General features: G+C 37.5%; 1 protein-coding gene and 1 pseudogene across 18 annotated transcripts in view; both read left to right on the forward strand.

Moving 5' to 3' along the window:
• The window catches only part of Tmem116 (transmembrane protein 116), an 85,996-nt gene that overhangs the window by 1,553 nt on the left and 69,365 nt on the right, over nucleotides 1-15,078 (forward strand). For 10 of the 18 annotated variants that reach the window (XM_021729330.3, XM_040289455.2, XM_078039124.1 and 7 more), the window contains exons 3-4: nucleotides 6,177-6,223; nucleotides 6,840-6,903. The exons of 3 other annotated variants lie outside the window; for them this stretch is intronic. In XM_021729330.3, coding sequence (XP_021585005.2) covers nucleotides 6,177-6,223; nucleotides 6,840-6,903 — 111 coding nt within the window. 5 more of the 18 variants (XM_040289458.2, XM_040289456.2, XM_078039129.1 and 2 more) reach the window with 3 other exon arrangements.
• LOC120892072 (U6 spliceosomal RNA) lies at nucleotides 6,638-6,737 on the forward strand (annotated as a pseudogene).

The following is a 15,078-nucleotide window of genomic DNA, read 5'->3' on the forward strand; positions in this document are numbered from 1 at the left end:
AGGAACAAAGGAAAAGGATTGAAAAGAGAGTACTGGGGCTGGGATTGTAGGTCAGTGGTAGAGTGCTTGCCTTGATGTGAGACCCTGGGTTTGATCCCCAGCACCACATAAAAATAAACAAATAAAAATAAAGATTAGCCTCTCAGTGTCACAAGTTGCTGTGTGCGCGTGGAGGACTGAACTAGCTCAAAATAAACACATCTTTGCTGCTTAAAAATAAATAAAGATTTAAAAAGAAAGTGTTGCAGGTAGGGAGGCCAGTTAAAATTCTGTTGCAGTAGTCTAGCAGGGAGCAAATAAGGTCTAAAAATAGGGCCTAACAGTAGGTTTGGGTTTGGTGATGTAGCTCAGAAGTAGAGTGAATGCTCATTATACACCAGGACCTGGGTTCGATCCCCAGCACCAAAAAGAAGGGGAAAAAAAAATAGGGTTGAAGAAGTAAGGATGGAATTAAGAAATGCGCATAGGATAGAATTCACAAGGCCATGATGAACAAATTTAGGATAAAAGAATAAATTATATGATGCATTATAAGGAGCTTAGCACCATAATTAACTATTGTATTTATCCAGTAAATATGTGTGTGTATAAAATAGTTATCAGAGATAACATATACAAGTTTGATATAAAGTTTTGATAGAAAAAATCTATTATATATGTATATGTGTTTAGGAGAAGTTCAGAAAAATCTACTTTGAGTTTGCTTACTGAAGTAGTAAATAGAATGAGCTACCAAGACAAATGATAGAAATTACAAGAGGAGAAACCTGCTATGAACTTAAGTTGTTTAAAGTGAATAGTGATTATTAGGGACTGGGAAAGGTGTTGGGGAGGGAGGAAAAGGAGGAAGAAGGGTGCTTAGATATGATCATTAAATGCTGTATGCATGTATGGAAGTATCATGGTGAATCCCATTAATATGTACAATTAATACATGTTAATAAAATAGGAAGGCTTCATGTAGTAGTGTCATGGAGTTGGAAAACTGGAGCAGTGTGAAGACTCCTCCTGTAAAGCACCAGTTCTTGCGATCAAGTTAGAAATATTTGAGACATGTCACTCAGAGTAAGAGGCATGAGTTTATTGTGAAGGGATAGGAAAAGAGAAAAGGGACACTCTCAAGGGAGACAGTGGATCCTATCAGAGAGGAGAGGGACCATGTGCCTCTCCTGCACAGAGAAGTTTCCAGCGAGTCCCACTCAGGTCTACCTCTTGATTTTGACTGACATCAGACTTTCCAATACCCACTGCCATGACAACTCTAGATTACCTTGGCCCAAGTTGACAAATTGTAATTGTATTCGTTTTTTTTTTTTTTTTTTTTTTTTTTTTTTGTGTGTGTGTGTGTGTGTGTGGTACGAGGGATTGAACCCAGGGGTCTTAACTACTAAGCCATATTCCTACTAAGCCATATTCCCAGCCCTTTTTATATTCTGATTTTCTCCAGTTACTATGCTCCTCTAAGAATTATTTCAACATTTAACAAATATTTACTCAATATCTTTCATGTGTTATATCCTTTTGTGGGTAAGGATTACACTGGTGAGCAAAATAGGATATCCTCCCTGCCCTCTTGGAGCTTACTGTTCAACAGAGGACACCAACATTAAAATAATCATACAAACAGACATATCATTATAAATTACAATAATTTATAATAAAGGAAAGTGAAGGGTATGTGAAAGAATGTGATAGGAAGATTAATTTGGATTGGAGTTCATGGAAAATACTACAAAAGATTATGTCTAAGTTGAGCTGAGAAACAATAAATTAGATTCAACCCTTAGGGATTTGTACTCAGGTGAAGAGACAAGTCATTAAATAATTATGTAAATAAATGTAAAATTGGAAAAAAGGTTGTAAAATTTTATTTTTTGGAGAATTTAATTTTTTTGCTAAATTTTATTTTCTTTTAGTACTAGGGATTTTCACTTGCTAGGTACTTTCCCACTGAGTTATACCTCTAGCCGTTTATTGTATATTATTTTATTTTGAGACAAAGTCTCACTGAGTTGCCCAAGCAGGCCTCAAATTTGTGATCCTCCTGCCTTAAGCCTCAAATAGCTTCGGTAACAGGTGTGTGCCAACCACATCCAGCTTTAAATTCAGATTTTTATGAATCAATTTAGGAAGGAGAACAGCCTATAGAAAGATTCTAGGATAGGAAACTTGAAATATTTAAAGAACTAATATTCTGTACTATCTAGCCAATTTTCCTATAGATTTTAAAGTGCAGTAAAAATAAAGTATGTAAACCAGGTATAGTGGTGTCATAGACATTTTATAAGATACCAAAAAGAAAAATGCTCTGAGATTGATTGTCATCAATAACTGCAGACTAATTTGTCACAACTAGTCTCTGAACAATTAGAGATTTGTTCTTGACTGAGACAAGAGTCTTTTGTCCAAAATCATTTTCTTATCACTTGGTTGGTGAGACTGTCATTAGTCTCCTCACCCTCATTAGATAGATACATGACTGGAAACCTTAAAACACTCCCTAAGACCTTTTGCTGGAAATTTCTAGTCCAGAAGTCAGTATGTTTATTTGTTTATCTAATAATTTAAGCAAAGTTATTAAAACTTTCCACTTAACAATGTTTAGTCTTCCATTCCATACTATACTTTTTTTTTTTCTTTTTTTGGTACCAGGAATTAAACCCAAGGGCACTCAACCATGGAGCCACATCCCCAGCCCATTTTAATTTCTTATTTTGACATAAGGTCTCACCAAGTTGCTGAGGGCCTCACTAAATTTCTGGAGCTGGCTTTAAACTCAGATCCTCCTGCTTCAGCCTCTTGAGCCACTGTGATTACAGGTGTATGCCACTGCACCCTATACTATAATCTTAACCTAATATGCATAAATATTTGAATTACTCCAGCCATACAAAAGATCTAATTTATGTTATTAATAAATATTTGGGGGCTGAGGTTATAGCTTAACTGGTAGAGTGTTTGCCTAGCATGTGTGAAGCACTGGGTTCAATCCTCAGTACCACATAAAAACAAATAAATAAAATAAAGGTATTGTGTCTGTCTACAACTAAAACAAAATAATAAAAAAAAAGAAATATTTGGGGCCCAGGGGTGTATCTCAGTGGTAGAGTATGTACTTAGCATTTACAAGGCCCTAGATTTGAATCCCAGAACCATTCCCCAACTCCCCAAAAAAATAATGGAAAAAGAAAGAAAATTTACATCTGTAGAATATACACAAAGATGGTTAAAGATAAATGGCTACATCAGTGTTTTTCCTGTGTCCTCTACCTCAATCTTTGCTTGTTAGAATTTTATTGGTCCTTCCATGTTCAAATGCCATTCTGTGTATATTATTGCTATATGCAAATCATTTGAGTTTTAGATCTTTAAGCCATTTTTCCTAGTGTATCATAAGCTCCTAGAAGGCTAGGTCTTTCTCTTGTTTATCTTTGTATCTTCTGTGACATTGCTTTGTAGGACATTAATATTTTAAACATCAATGAAGTACATTCAATGAATAGAGTAATAATACAATTATATTTCTGGTGGAAATTTGGGGTTTAGTATATTTAAGATGTTAGTATCAAATATGACAAACATTAATAACCTCCTATCTTCCTAACTTTACACAGGTATTACTAAAACTTTATGCAATTTCTCTTTCTCACAAAGACTTGTCTATAAATGGGCAAGTTTTAAGCAGACCTCCCTTCTACTCTTTCTTTTCTTTTTTTTCCTATTTAATTTCCTTCTTACAGCTCTATTTATCTTTTCACCCTGATTCATTCTGCTTCTTTTAATAAAATAAATAATAACTCCTACCACTTACCCCTTCTACAGTTCTTTATGCTTCTTAAAACTTTGTTTCCTTGTCACCTGCTCTTTCTATTTTTGGCCTTTCAGGCTGACTTTTCTCCACTTGTTGTCACCTTGCTGGCTGCCCTCAAGGTACAGTGCATGACTAGGTAAGGAGGAACCCGGCTGGGACAGAGGTGTGGCTTTTGTTCATTTCTTTGGGAATTGCAACCTGACTGAGAAGGATCACTGCATAAGAGTAGCTAGGACTAAAGTCCTTATGGCCTTGTTACTGGAGGTTAGCACCCTGGAGGACAAGTGGGATTTGGTAAGGTCAGAAGTTGCCCCTCTTGTCTTTTTTGACCCCTCCCTTTCCTTTCTGCTCTGTATTTTTCACTCACAGTGTCTCCATTTTCTTTGTTTCTCTGTCATTTATTATTCTTTCTTTTAGTGAACTTTATTTTTTTTCTTTATTAAAGGTCTGTCCTTTCTCTTTTAAAATGTAACTTTTTCTAGCTCTTCTCTATTTTATTCTTTTTTTTATTATTTTTTTTTATTTTTATTTTTTTTTTTTAGTTGTAGGTTGTCACGAGGGGGCAAATTACAACTTATGCACATGTCTAGGGGAGAAATAAAGAATGTCCATGCGCTTCTGCCCCTTTCAATGCTTTATTCACTCAAATTACTCAATACATTTTCACTCTATAGGTTCTTAATCAAGAAAACGACAGTCTCTTAATGCTAGGCACTGCAATAAGACATAATCAATTTACAGCAAACAATTCTAGATTAATTCTAAGCACTGCAAACACACTTAATCAAACACACTTGATAGGCTAATGACAGACATTCCCTCTGTGTGCTAAGTTCTAAAGTCTTAAGCCTTAGGCTTTATGACCAGCAGATGCACACTCACTCAGACTGTGGTCACCAGGTCCGGAACCAAGGCAGACTTTTCCTGGCGTGGAGTGGTTGATCAGTTGAGGGAGAGGGTCATAGGGAGAAGTTGTGGCTCTCACCAAGGTCCAGAGAGGTGGTAGAGTTTGAGAGCGGTGAGGATCATGCAGAGGCTCAGGAAATGGTGACAAGTGATGGGATGTCAGGTCCTCATCAGGCTCTCAAGCTTGAGTGCATCCTTGTTTCAGCTGGCTGAATTGCTGTTTATTTGTTGTATTATTTATACTAAATTTGGGGGGTTTTGACCCCCCTTTCAGTCCTTATCAGCTACCACCAGATTTCTCAGTGACATCATTTACCCTGGGGTCAGAAACATCTGATTCCACCCTGATCTTCTTGCCTTTCCCTCTTACCAGGCAAGCACAGGCTGCCAGGGGCTTCAATTTGTTTATCAGGGTGAAGGGAAGTAACTTGTTTGAGGCCATATTGGAGGGTTCTTTGGATGGCCTGGTGAAACTTCAGGTGTCAAACTGGAGTTTTTAAAATGTAGTTGTTTAGGCTCAGGCCTAAGGCCATCCTAACAGAGGTGAACACAATACCTTTATTTTGTTTATTTATATGTGGTGCTGAGCATGGAATCAAGGGCCTCACGTGTATTAGGCAAGCACTCTACCGCTGAGCCACAACCCTAGCCCTCATTCTTCTTTTATTAGTTTTCTCATTCAGTTTTTTTATTTTTTTAGTTATAGGTAGACACAAAATCTTTGTTTTATTTTTATGTGGTGCTGAGGATTGAACCCAGTGCCTCATACATGCTAGGCGATCGCTCTACCTCTGAGCCACAATCCCAGCCCTCAATTTTTCATTGTCTTTTTTTTTTTGGAACCAGGGGTTGAACTCAGGAGCGTATGACCGCTGAGCTGTATCCCTGGCCCTTTTATATATTTCATTTAGAGAAAGGGTCTCACTGAGTTGCTTAGAGCCTCACCATTGCTGAGGCTGGCTTTGAACTTGGGATCCTCCTGCTTCAGCCTCCCAAGCCACTGGGGTTACAGGCAAGCACCACCACGCCCAGCTCATTTAGTCATTTTCTACTCACTTCTGTATTTTTATTTTATTTTACTCTTTCCCAGAGAAGCAGAAATAAGGGAAAATGGAACAATTCTTTCTTCCTAGAGCCTTTTCAGTCTTTTTAAAAAATCTTTTTTCATTGTAGATTGACACAACATCTTTATTTGTTTATTTTTATAACTTTGTTTTATTTATTTTTTCATGTGGTGTTGAGAATCGAACCCAGTCAGTGCCTCAAGAATGCTGGGTGAGCGCTCTACCACTTAGCCCCAGCTCCAGCCTCCAGTCTTTTTTATTCATTTTCAGACTTGTATGTTTTGATTAGGCTTTGAAGAAGAATTTGTGTTGAGGAGGTGGCTAATAAACAGTGAAATTGGAGTTAGGTTGAATATTAAATGTAAAAGGCTTAATTTTTTTTCTTTTCTACTTAGGTTTTTTCTGCAATACAATGGATACAATTTATTATGGCAACTCTGAGGTATGTTTATTTAATCTTATATAGTAGGACTATATAAACTAGGGTAAGCAAAACTGGAGCATTCTGCAGTTTCTGCATTTTCTCCCTGGGGATTTGCTCTTTAGTTAGTGAAAAATTATATTCTTTACTTACTCCATTGATATTTTCTGACTAATAAAATGTAACATCAATAACAATAACAACAGAAAAGCAGATACAGGGATAACATCTGAAATCAGTGGACAACCTGGTGAATAGAAGTGATTGCAAAACCAATAAATAGCAAAGTGCTCACTTTGTTAGCACACATATTAAAAATTGGAATGAGGGGCTGGGGTTGTGGCTCAGTGGTAGTGTACTTGCCTTGCACACATTTGGCACTGGGTTTGATCATCAATACCACACAAAATAAATGAATTAGTAAAACAAAGGTAATGTGTTCATGTTCAATTAAAAAAAATTGGAATGATAGAAAAGATTGGCACAGCCCCTAAACAAGGATGACATGTAAATTCGAGAAACATTCCATACTTTTAAAACACAAGTGCAGTTTAATTTTCATCAATTTTATCAGAAAAAAGAAATCAATAGCAAAAGTGAAGGACCAGTTTTAATGATCATCTCCTGGGTCTCTCAGTATTATAGGTTCAAGTTCACTTATTTCCTATGCTGTATTCAAGAATACGCCGAAATCTCCAGAGGTGAGTAGTCACTCTTTGAATTTGTGACTTAGCCTTTAAAATAAATGACAAAGAAGTAGTCTCAGAATTATGGAATAAATCTACAAATTATTTATAAATTCCTCACTATGATAAATTGAAATGTTTTAGGCCTGTCAATAAAGCTCCCTTATCTTCCAGGCAATTGTCTTTCCTATCATTTTCTTTTTCTTTTTAATTTTTTTTTAGTTATTGATGGACCTTTATTTTATTCATTTTATTTATATGTGGTGTTGAGAATTGATCCCAGTGCCCCACACATGCTAGGCAAGCATTCCACCGCTGAGCCACAATCCCAGCCCTTTGTTATCATTTTTAATTCTTAGAGATGCACTTTTTTCCCCCTATGGTTCTGGGGATTAAACCTAGGGCTTCATGCATGCTAGGCATGTGGCTACTTCCCCAGCCCTTTTTGTTTTGAGACCATGTCTTACTAAGTTGCCCAGAGGGTACTTGAATTTATGATCTTTCTGCCTTAGCCTCCTGAGGTGCTGGGATTACAGGCATATGATACCATATCCAGATTAAGATGAATTATTAAATTCATTTCTTTGGTGTACATTAATTATTAAGATAAGGAAACAGTGTTGTCTGAAGCCTGTATTTGCTCTAAGGATAACAGAAGTGAGTTTCTGATTTTAGTACTTGGGAAAATTGCTAATGAGGCTAGGAGATAGTTCAAGGACTTTGCTATATGAAAGATATTTGTTTTTCTGCTCTGTCCTTCTAGGCAATTATAATTTAATGTTAAGCAAAAATACATTATTCGGGACATTCAGTTGGTAGAGTGCTTGCTTCTCATGCACAAGGCCCTGGGTTCAATCCCCTACACCACACACACACACACACACACACACATACACACACACACACACACACACATACACACACACACACACACAAATGCATCATTCATACCGAAAAAGCCAAGTTAAAAACTTTCTGGCTTGTAGAGTACTAGGGAGAGTGATATATTTGCTAGCTCAGTAAAAATTTTAAGAGAAATGACCAGATATGGTGGTGCATGCCTGTAATCCCAGCAGCTGGGGAAACTGAGGCAGGAGGATTGCAGGGCTGAGGCTAGCTTCAGCAATTTAGTGATACTGTGTCTCAAAATAAAAATAAAGAAGGGTGGGGGTATAGCTCAGTGGTACAGTATTTCTATCACTCTTTGGTACTATACTCTCCAGTACTAAAAAAAAAAATTTTTTTATTTGAACCCAGGGGAGCTCTATCACTCAGCTACATCCACAGGTTTTCCTCTAGTTAATAGTTCTTTATATCCTTCAAAAAGATATATGTTCCCCTCCACCTTCCTTTTTTTTTTTTTAACTTTTTGGTACTAGAGATTGAACCCAGGGTCCCTTTACTACTAAGGTACATCTCCAGGCATTTTTTTTTTTTTTTGAGACAGAGTCTTGCTGAGATGCTTAGGGCCTCACTTAGTTGCAGAGGCTGGCCTCAGAGGTGCAATCCTCCTGCCTCAGCCTCCCCAGTTGCTGGGATTGTAGATGTGTGCCACTACTCCTATTGTTTTATGGTATCTTTTGAAAACCTTTCCCTCTCCTCTAATTTGAAATGGTTAAATTTTGCCGGGGAATTCTTTTTAGTTATACATGGCAGGAGAATCCATTTTGACAGAATTATAAAAACATGGACTATATCTTGTTCTAATTCAGTCCCTGGTACCTCCCCTTTCTCTCCCTTTTCCAACTCCCTCTTCCCTTCTCTCTGCTAATCTTTCTGTCATTTACCCATAGTTTTTTTTTTTTCAATTAATTTATTGTGAATGTACACAATTGTGAGATTCACTGTGGTATATTCATGTATGTACATATGTCAGATTCATTCTACTGTCTTTCCTTTTCCCATCCTTCCCCCCTTCCCTTCATTTCCCTTTGTTTACTCTACTGAACTTCTATTCATTTTTAAACACCCCCCCCATTTATTATGCATTAGCTTCCACATATCAGAAAAAGCATTTGACCATTGGCTTTTTGGGACTGGTTTGTTTCACTTAGCAGGATGGTTTCCAGATCCATCCATTTACTGGCAAATGTCATACTTTCATTCTTCTTTGTGGTTGAGTAGTACTGCAATGTATATATATCACATTTTCTTTATTCATAAATCTTTTGAAGGGTACCTAGATTGGCTCTGTAGCTTAGGTATTATGAATTGTGCTGCTAGAAACATGGATGTGGCTGTGCAATTATAGAATGCTGATTTTAAATCCCTTGGATGTAAACTGAGGAGTGGGATAACTGGGTCAAATGGTAGTTTCATTCCTAGTTTTTTGAGGAATCTCCATACTGCTTTCCAAAGTGGTTGCACCAATTTACAGTCCCACCAACAATGTATGAATGTACTTTTTCCCCTACATCCTTGTCAACACTTATTGTTATTTGTATTCTTGATAATTGCCATTCTGACTGGAGTGAGATGAAATCTCAGTGTAGTTTTAATTTGCATTTCTCTAATTGCTAGAGTGAACATTTTTTCACATATTTGTTGACCATTCACATTTCTTCTTTTGAGAAGGGTTTAGTTCCTTTGCCCATTTATTGATTTTTTTTTTTTTTGGTGTTAAATTCTTTGAGTTCTTTGTATATCCTAGATATTAAAGCCTTGAGGAGCAGGTGGCAAAGATTTTTTCCCATTCTGTATGCTCTCTCCTCATGTTCTTTTTTTGTGGGGTAGCAGGGATACTGGGTATTGAACTCAGGGGCACTTAACCACTGAGCCACTTCCTCAGCCCATTTTTTGTATTTTATTTAGACACAGGGTCTTACTGAGTTGCTTAGGGCCTCAGTAAGTTGCTGAGGTTGGCTTTGAACTTGTGATACTTCTGCTTCAGCCTCCTGAGCTGCTGGGATCACAGGAATGGGCCATCACACCCAGCTGTCCTCGTGTTCTTGATTGTTCCTTTTGCTGTGAAGAAGCTTTTTAATTTGATTCCATCCCATTTATTGATCTTTTCTTTTATTTCTTACACTATAGGAATCTTGTTAAAGAAATCAATACCTGATATGTTGGAGTGTTGGGCCTACATTTGATTCCATCCCATTTATTGATCTTTTCTTGTTGATCAGTGTCTTGCTAAGTTGCTGAGGCTGGCTTTGAACTCATGGTCCTCCTCCCTCAGCCTCCCAAGCCGCTGGGATTACAGGAATGTGTCACTATGCCTGGCTTCTGTCCTTATTCTGTATGTGGGCATTTTCATAATAATATGTCTTGGAGTGGATCTATTGTGATTTTGTGTATTTTGAGTCCTACATGCTTCCTATATTTGAATTTCAGTTTCATTCTTAAAGTTTAGGAAATTTTCTGGTATTTCATTGAAAAGATTGTGCATTCTTTTATTTGTATTTCAGAGCCTTCATCTCTTCTGATGAGTCTTAAATTTGGTCTTTTAATGTTATCTCATATTTCTTGAATATTATGTTCATGGTCTCTTAATATCTTTTCTCTGTGGTCAATTTTATTTTCAAGATTGTATTCTTGTCTTGGAGGCCTGAAAATCTGTCTTCAAACAAATCTAGACTATTAGTGATTATTTCCATTGAATTTTTTTAATATTTATTTTTTAGTTGTAGTTGGACACAATATTTTCATTTTATTTATTTGTATGTGGTTCTGAGGATAGAACCCATGGCCTCGGATGCACTAGGCAAACGCTCTACTGCTGAGCCACAATCCCAGCCCATCCATTGAATTTTTAATTTGGTTTATTGATTCTTTCATTTCAAGGATTTCTGTTTGATTCTTTTTCAGAATCTCTATATCTTTATTGAAGTAATCTTTCACTTTCTGTATTTTCTCTCTGATCACTCCTTACATTGTCTTTTATCTCATAGATCTGTTTAATTATGAACTTTCTAAATTCCTTCTCTGAAATTTCCTCCACTGTAGTGTCAGTGAATTCTGTTGAAACATTTTGAGTTGTTTGGGATGGTTTATTCTCTTGTTTTATCTTACTGTTTATATGTCTACCTATCTATCAGTATGGTTTTGACTTCTTTTAAGTGAAGGACTACTTTGTGAGCCTCTTTTTCTTAAGAGCTCTGTGTCATGTGAAAATCCACATAATGAAATTTTAATTCAACATGTGACCTCTGCTGATCCTAATATAAGCCTGAGCCCCATTTACTATAGTCACTTCTGAGCCAGACTTCATTCTTCATTATAGGAACAAAAACTTGTTGCAGTTGATCTTTGCTATTTCTTGTATTCATTTAACCTATAATAAAGTTCTGGAACAGGTCAAAAAATTAATTGTTAAATTTAGTAAACTTATTATACCTTTAAGTGAAGGTTCAAAGGAGGAAGGAATAAGATTGGGCAAATAGAATTAGAAAAAGGAGAGGAAGAAGATATAAAAGGGTAATTTACACCAAGATAGAAAGGAGAGAGAGAGGGATGGGTATTAATTGAGGTTGTAGAGAAGCAGGTATAAACTAGAGCTGGGAAAACAAAGATAGGAAGATTGATTCCAATTAATGCTTTAAACCACTAGATTAAATACATTCAAATGGGTTGTACGTACAATATTGGCTATTGGGTTAACAGTTATTCAAATTAAGGAATTATTTATATGTTCAAAGTTGACTTTAGAGTTGTTTATAGTATACAATATCTAGGTGAAGAAAACTCTTGTTGAATTTGGATTTCATTGGTGTTTGGACATTTAAAAGATGTCCATCAATTTTTGGCTGTGGTTCTCTCCTGAGTTGCATGGGGATGGGGACCAATTTCCTACTTATTATGAATGTCCTTCCATCAGTTTCTGGTTTGTCAGCTCAAGGGCCTTCAGCTGACTGCTTGGATGGCACAGTGTTTCTACTGTGTTTGTATTTCAGGATGTAGGCTCTGGCTTGTCCCTGTGGTTGCTGTATGTCACTGTGCACCCATTCCCCTCTATTGGATGGTTTTCATGGTAGTGAAGGTCTTGGTTCCTGTATGTGGGTACAGGAACTCTGGCTGTGGATCGTCCGCCCATGATCTGTGGTGCAGAAGTATTCCCCCAGCCAATGCTGCTCTCTGAAATACCATAACTTAGAGTCTTCAGTGGTTCACCTGGACTCTAGTTTCCACTGCCCAGGTTGTGAATGTTGTGTGTTGATTCCCTCTGCTTGCTTAGTACAATGCAAAGATCCTTAAATATTCAAATAATTCCTGGTCACTTGCCAGTTATGATCACAGGTCAGGCAGTGTACCTGTTAAAGCTGATATCAGCCTCTTTCTGTTGGGTCTCTGTGCCACTGTATATTCAGACAACTATCCTTCTGGTAGGCCCTGTGATCCTGGCCCTGCAATCCAGATCCTGGGGACTATCCCTGGACTTCCTATGGTGCCTTCCCCCAGTGTCAGTGGTTGGGAGCCTGGTGAATCCACCTTCCTTTGTTAGGGGCCAAAGCTTTGTTGCCTCTGTCTGAGTTGAGCAAGCAACAGAAAGTTCTGCAGAGCTTTTTGCCCTTGCCTGGGTCACAGAGACTGAGCAGGGCTAGATGCACACTTCCGTGAGCCAGGTCCCCTCCAGCCTGCTGTGTTCCCCTTGTTTGCATTGGAGGATTGGGGAGGGCAATTTCAGCAATTTAGAGCTAGTAGTGGTTCTTCTAGAAGTTCTTGTTGGCCAGGTATTTAAGAGGTCCTGCTGCAGGGGACTTCCCTCTGGTTTAGTTTGTAGCTGTCAGACATGGGAAAATAGTGTGCTAATTTAAGAGAGTGACTAGTTGGCTAATGGCTCCACAGGATGGCTGCAGACCCCTAGCTTTCTTTTCACAATTTGGTTTTAAGCTGTTTGTGCTGTTTTTTTTGTTTGTTTGTTTGTTTTGTATGTAGGGAGGTGGGTGGGGGGTAGGTGGAACAAGAATACCAGGGCCTGAATTCAGGGGCATTCATTTGACAGTGAACTACATCCCCAGCCCTATTTTGTATTTTATTTAGAGACAGGGTCTCACTGAGTTGCTTAGTGCCTCAGTTTTGCTGAGGGTGGATTTGAACATGGGATACTCCTGCCTTAGCCTCTTGAGCTCCTGGGATTATAGGCGTGCATGTTTGTGCTGTTTTAAGGAGCCTTCTGATACAGTTGTGCTTTTAGTTTTGTCTGTCTTTTCAACCATTTTTAAAAGGGTAAGCTTAAGAGAGTGTTTCTTCCCCTCTTTTCTCTCTCTGATGCCCCTATCCTGCTTCTCATCCACCATTTTAGGGTTAGGAGGTGGTTAGGGCACTGTTTGTTTTCTGCTCTGGTACCCTATCTTCCAGTCTCTCCAGGTCTCCAATATTGAGTCTTAGAGCATTTATTTTGTCACCCACCTCTCAATTCTGCCTTTCCTCCACTGCCTCCTTTCTGTGTTTTGAGGAGATCAGGACTCTTGCCTAACTTGCTTCTGCCATCTTCCTCTGGGATTCACCTGAATTTTATTTATTTATAATTTAATTTTATTTATTTATTTATTTGTGTGTGTGTGTGTGTGTGTGTGTGTGTGTGTGTGTGTATTAGGTGGACACAATACCTTTATTCTATTTTTTAAATTTTTTTTTAGTTGTAGATGGATACAATACCTTTATTTTGTTTATTTTTACGTGGTGCTGAGGATCCAACCCAGTGCCTCACACACCTGCGAGGCAAGCATTCTACCATAGAAACGCTGTGCCGTCCAAGCAGTCAGCTGCAGGCCCTCCCCCTGAATTTTTAAATTCTCTTTTAGAGCCTTTTGTGTTTTGTTTAGGAAAATTTCACTAATCAGAGGTTGAAGGCATTCTCCTATATTATTTAAAAAATAGCTTCATCCTTTTTTTTTTTTTTTTTTTTTTTGCCTTTCACATATAGGTCTTGTACTATCTGAAACTGATTTTTTGAGTATAGTAGGAGGTATAAAGTAGGGGTCCAAGCAGGGCATGGTGGCACATCCTGCCAGCTGAGGAAGGTGAGGCAGGAGGATCGCCAGTTCAAAGCCAGCCTCAGCAAAATCGAGGCGCTAAGCAACTCAGTGAGATCCTGTCTTTAAATAAAATACAAAATAGGGCTGGGGATGTGGCTCAGTGCTTGAGTGCTCCTGAGTTCAATCCCTGGTACCAAAAAAAAAGGGGGGGGGTCCAATTTCATTTACTTCCCTTGTAGATACCTAATTGTTCTACCATCATGTTTTTAAAAGACTACTCTTTTCTTCACTGATTGAAAAAGCCACTTTTGGGGGGCTGGGGTTGTGGCTCAGCAGTAGAGCACTCACCTAGCATGTGCGAGGCCATGGGGTTTGATCCTCAGCACCACATAAAGATAAATAAAAAAAGAAATTGCGTTCAACTACAACTAAAAAATAGATATATTTAAAAATAAAAAAAGCCACTTTTATAATATATGTAAGATTCATATGTATATATACTTGGGTTTGTTTTGAGCTGACATTTCTCTTCTTATTTGTCAATTTTTCTATTCCTATGCTAATACACAGTATCTGCACTCTAGTTATATATGAAATATTAAGTTGTGATGGGAGTAAGTTTTACTTCTCCTTTTTCTTTGAGAGTTTCTTGGTTATCTTGATATTTCATATTTCTGCATCAGATTTAAGTTGGCTTGTTAAGTTCCACAGCAAAATCAGTTTAGATTTAATTGTGTTTGCATTTAATCCATAGATCAATTTAGGGAGAACTCACATTTTTTTAAATGACTGATGCCCTGTCGTTTTTTAAAAAATATTTTTATTAGTTGTTGATAGATCTTTATTTTATTTATTCATATATGGTGCCAAGAATCAAACCCAGTGCCTCCCACATGCCAGGCAAGTGCTCTACTACTGAGCCATAGCCCCAGCACCAGAAATGACATTTTTATAATATTGCATCTTATAACTCATCAGCATGGTGAGTTATAAGATGCAAAAACTTCACTTTAGTTTTTTCTTTAGTCTCTCAATAAATATTTTATAATTTTTCCCATAGATGAATCAAAATTACTTTAAAATAAATGGGAATGGGTAGGCTAAAAGGAAAAGGATACAAAAAAGTAAGGGGACAAACTTCATCAACATGGTCAGAAATTGAAAGGGAACATATTTTCATTTTCTTTAAAGTCCTCAACTGCACACCTAAACACTTAGCCTATGATTTCATTTTCTAATTTTAGAAGATGTTGGCTATACATCTAGAGCTCTT

The sequence above is a fragment of the Ictidomys tridecemlineatus genome, chromosome 2, assembly GCF_052094955.1.
Source record: "Ictidomys tridecemlineatus isolate mIctTri1 chromosome 2, mIctTri1.hap1, whole genome shotgun sequence".
Taxonomy (NCBI): Eukaryota; Metazoa; Chordata; class Mammalia; order Rodentia; family Sciuridae; genus Ictidomys; species Ictidomys tridecemlineatus.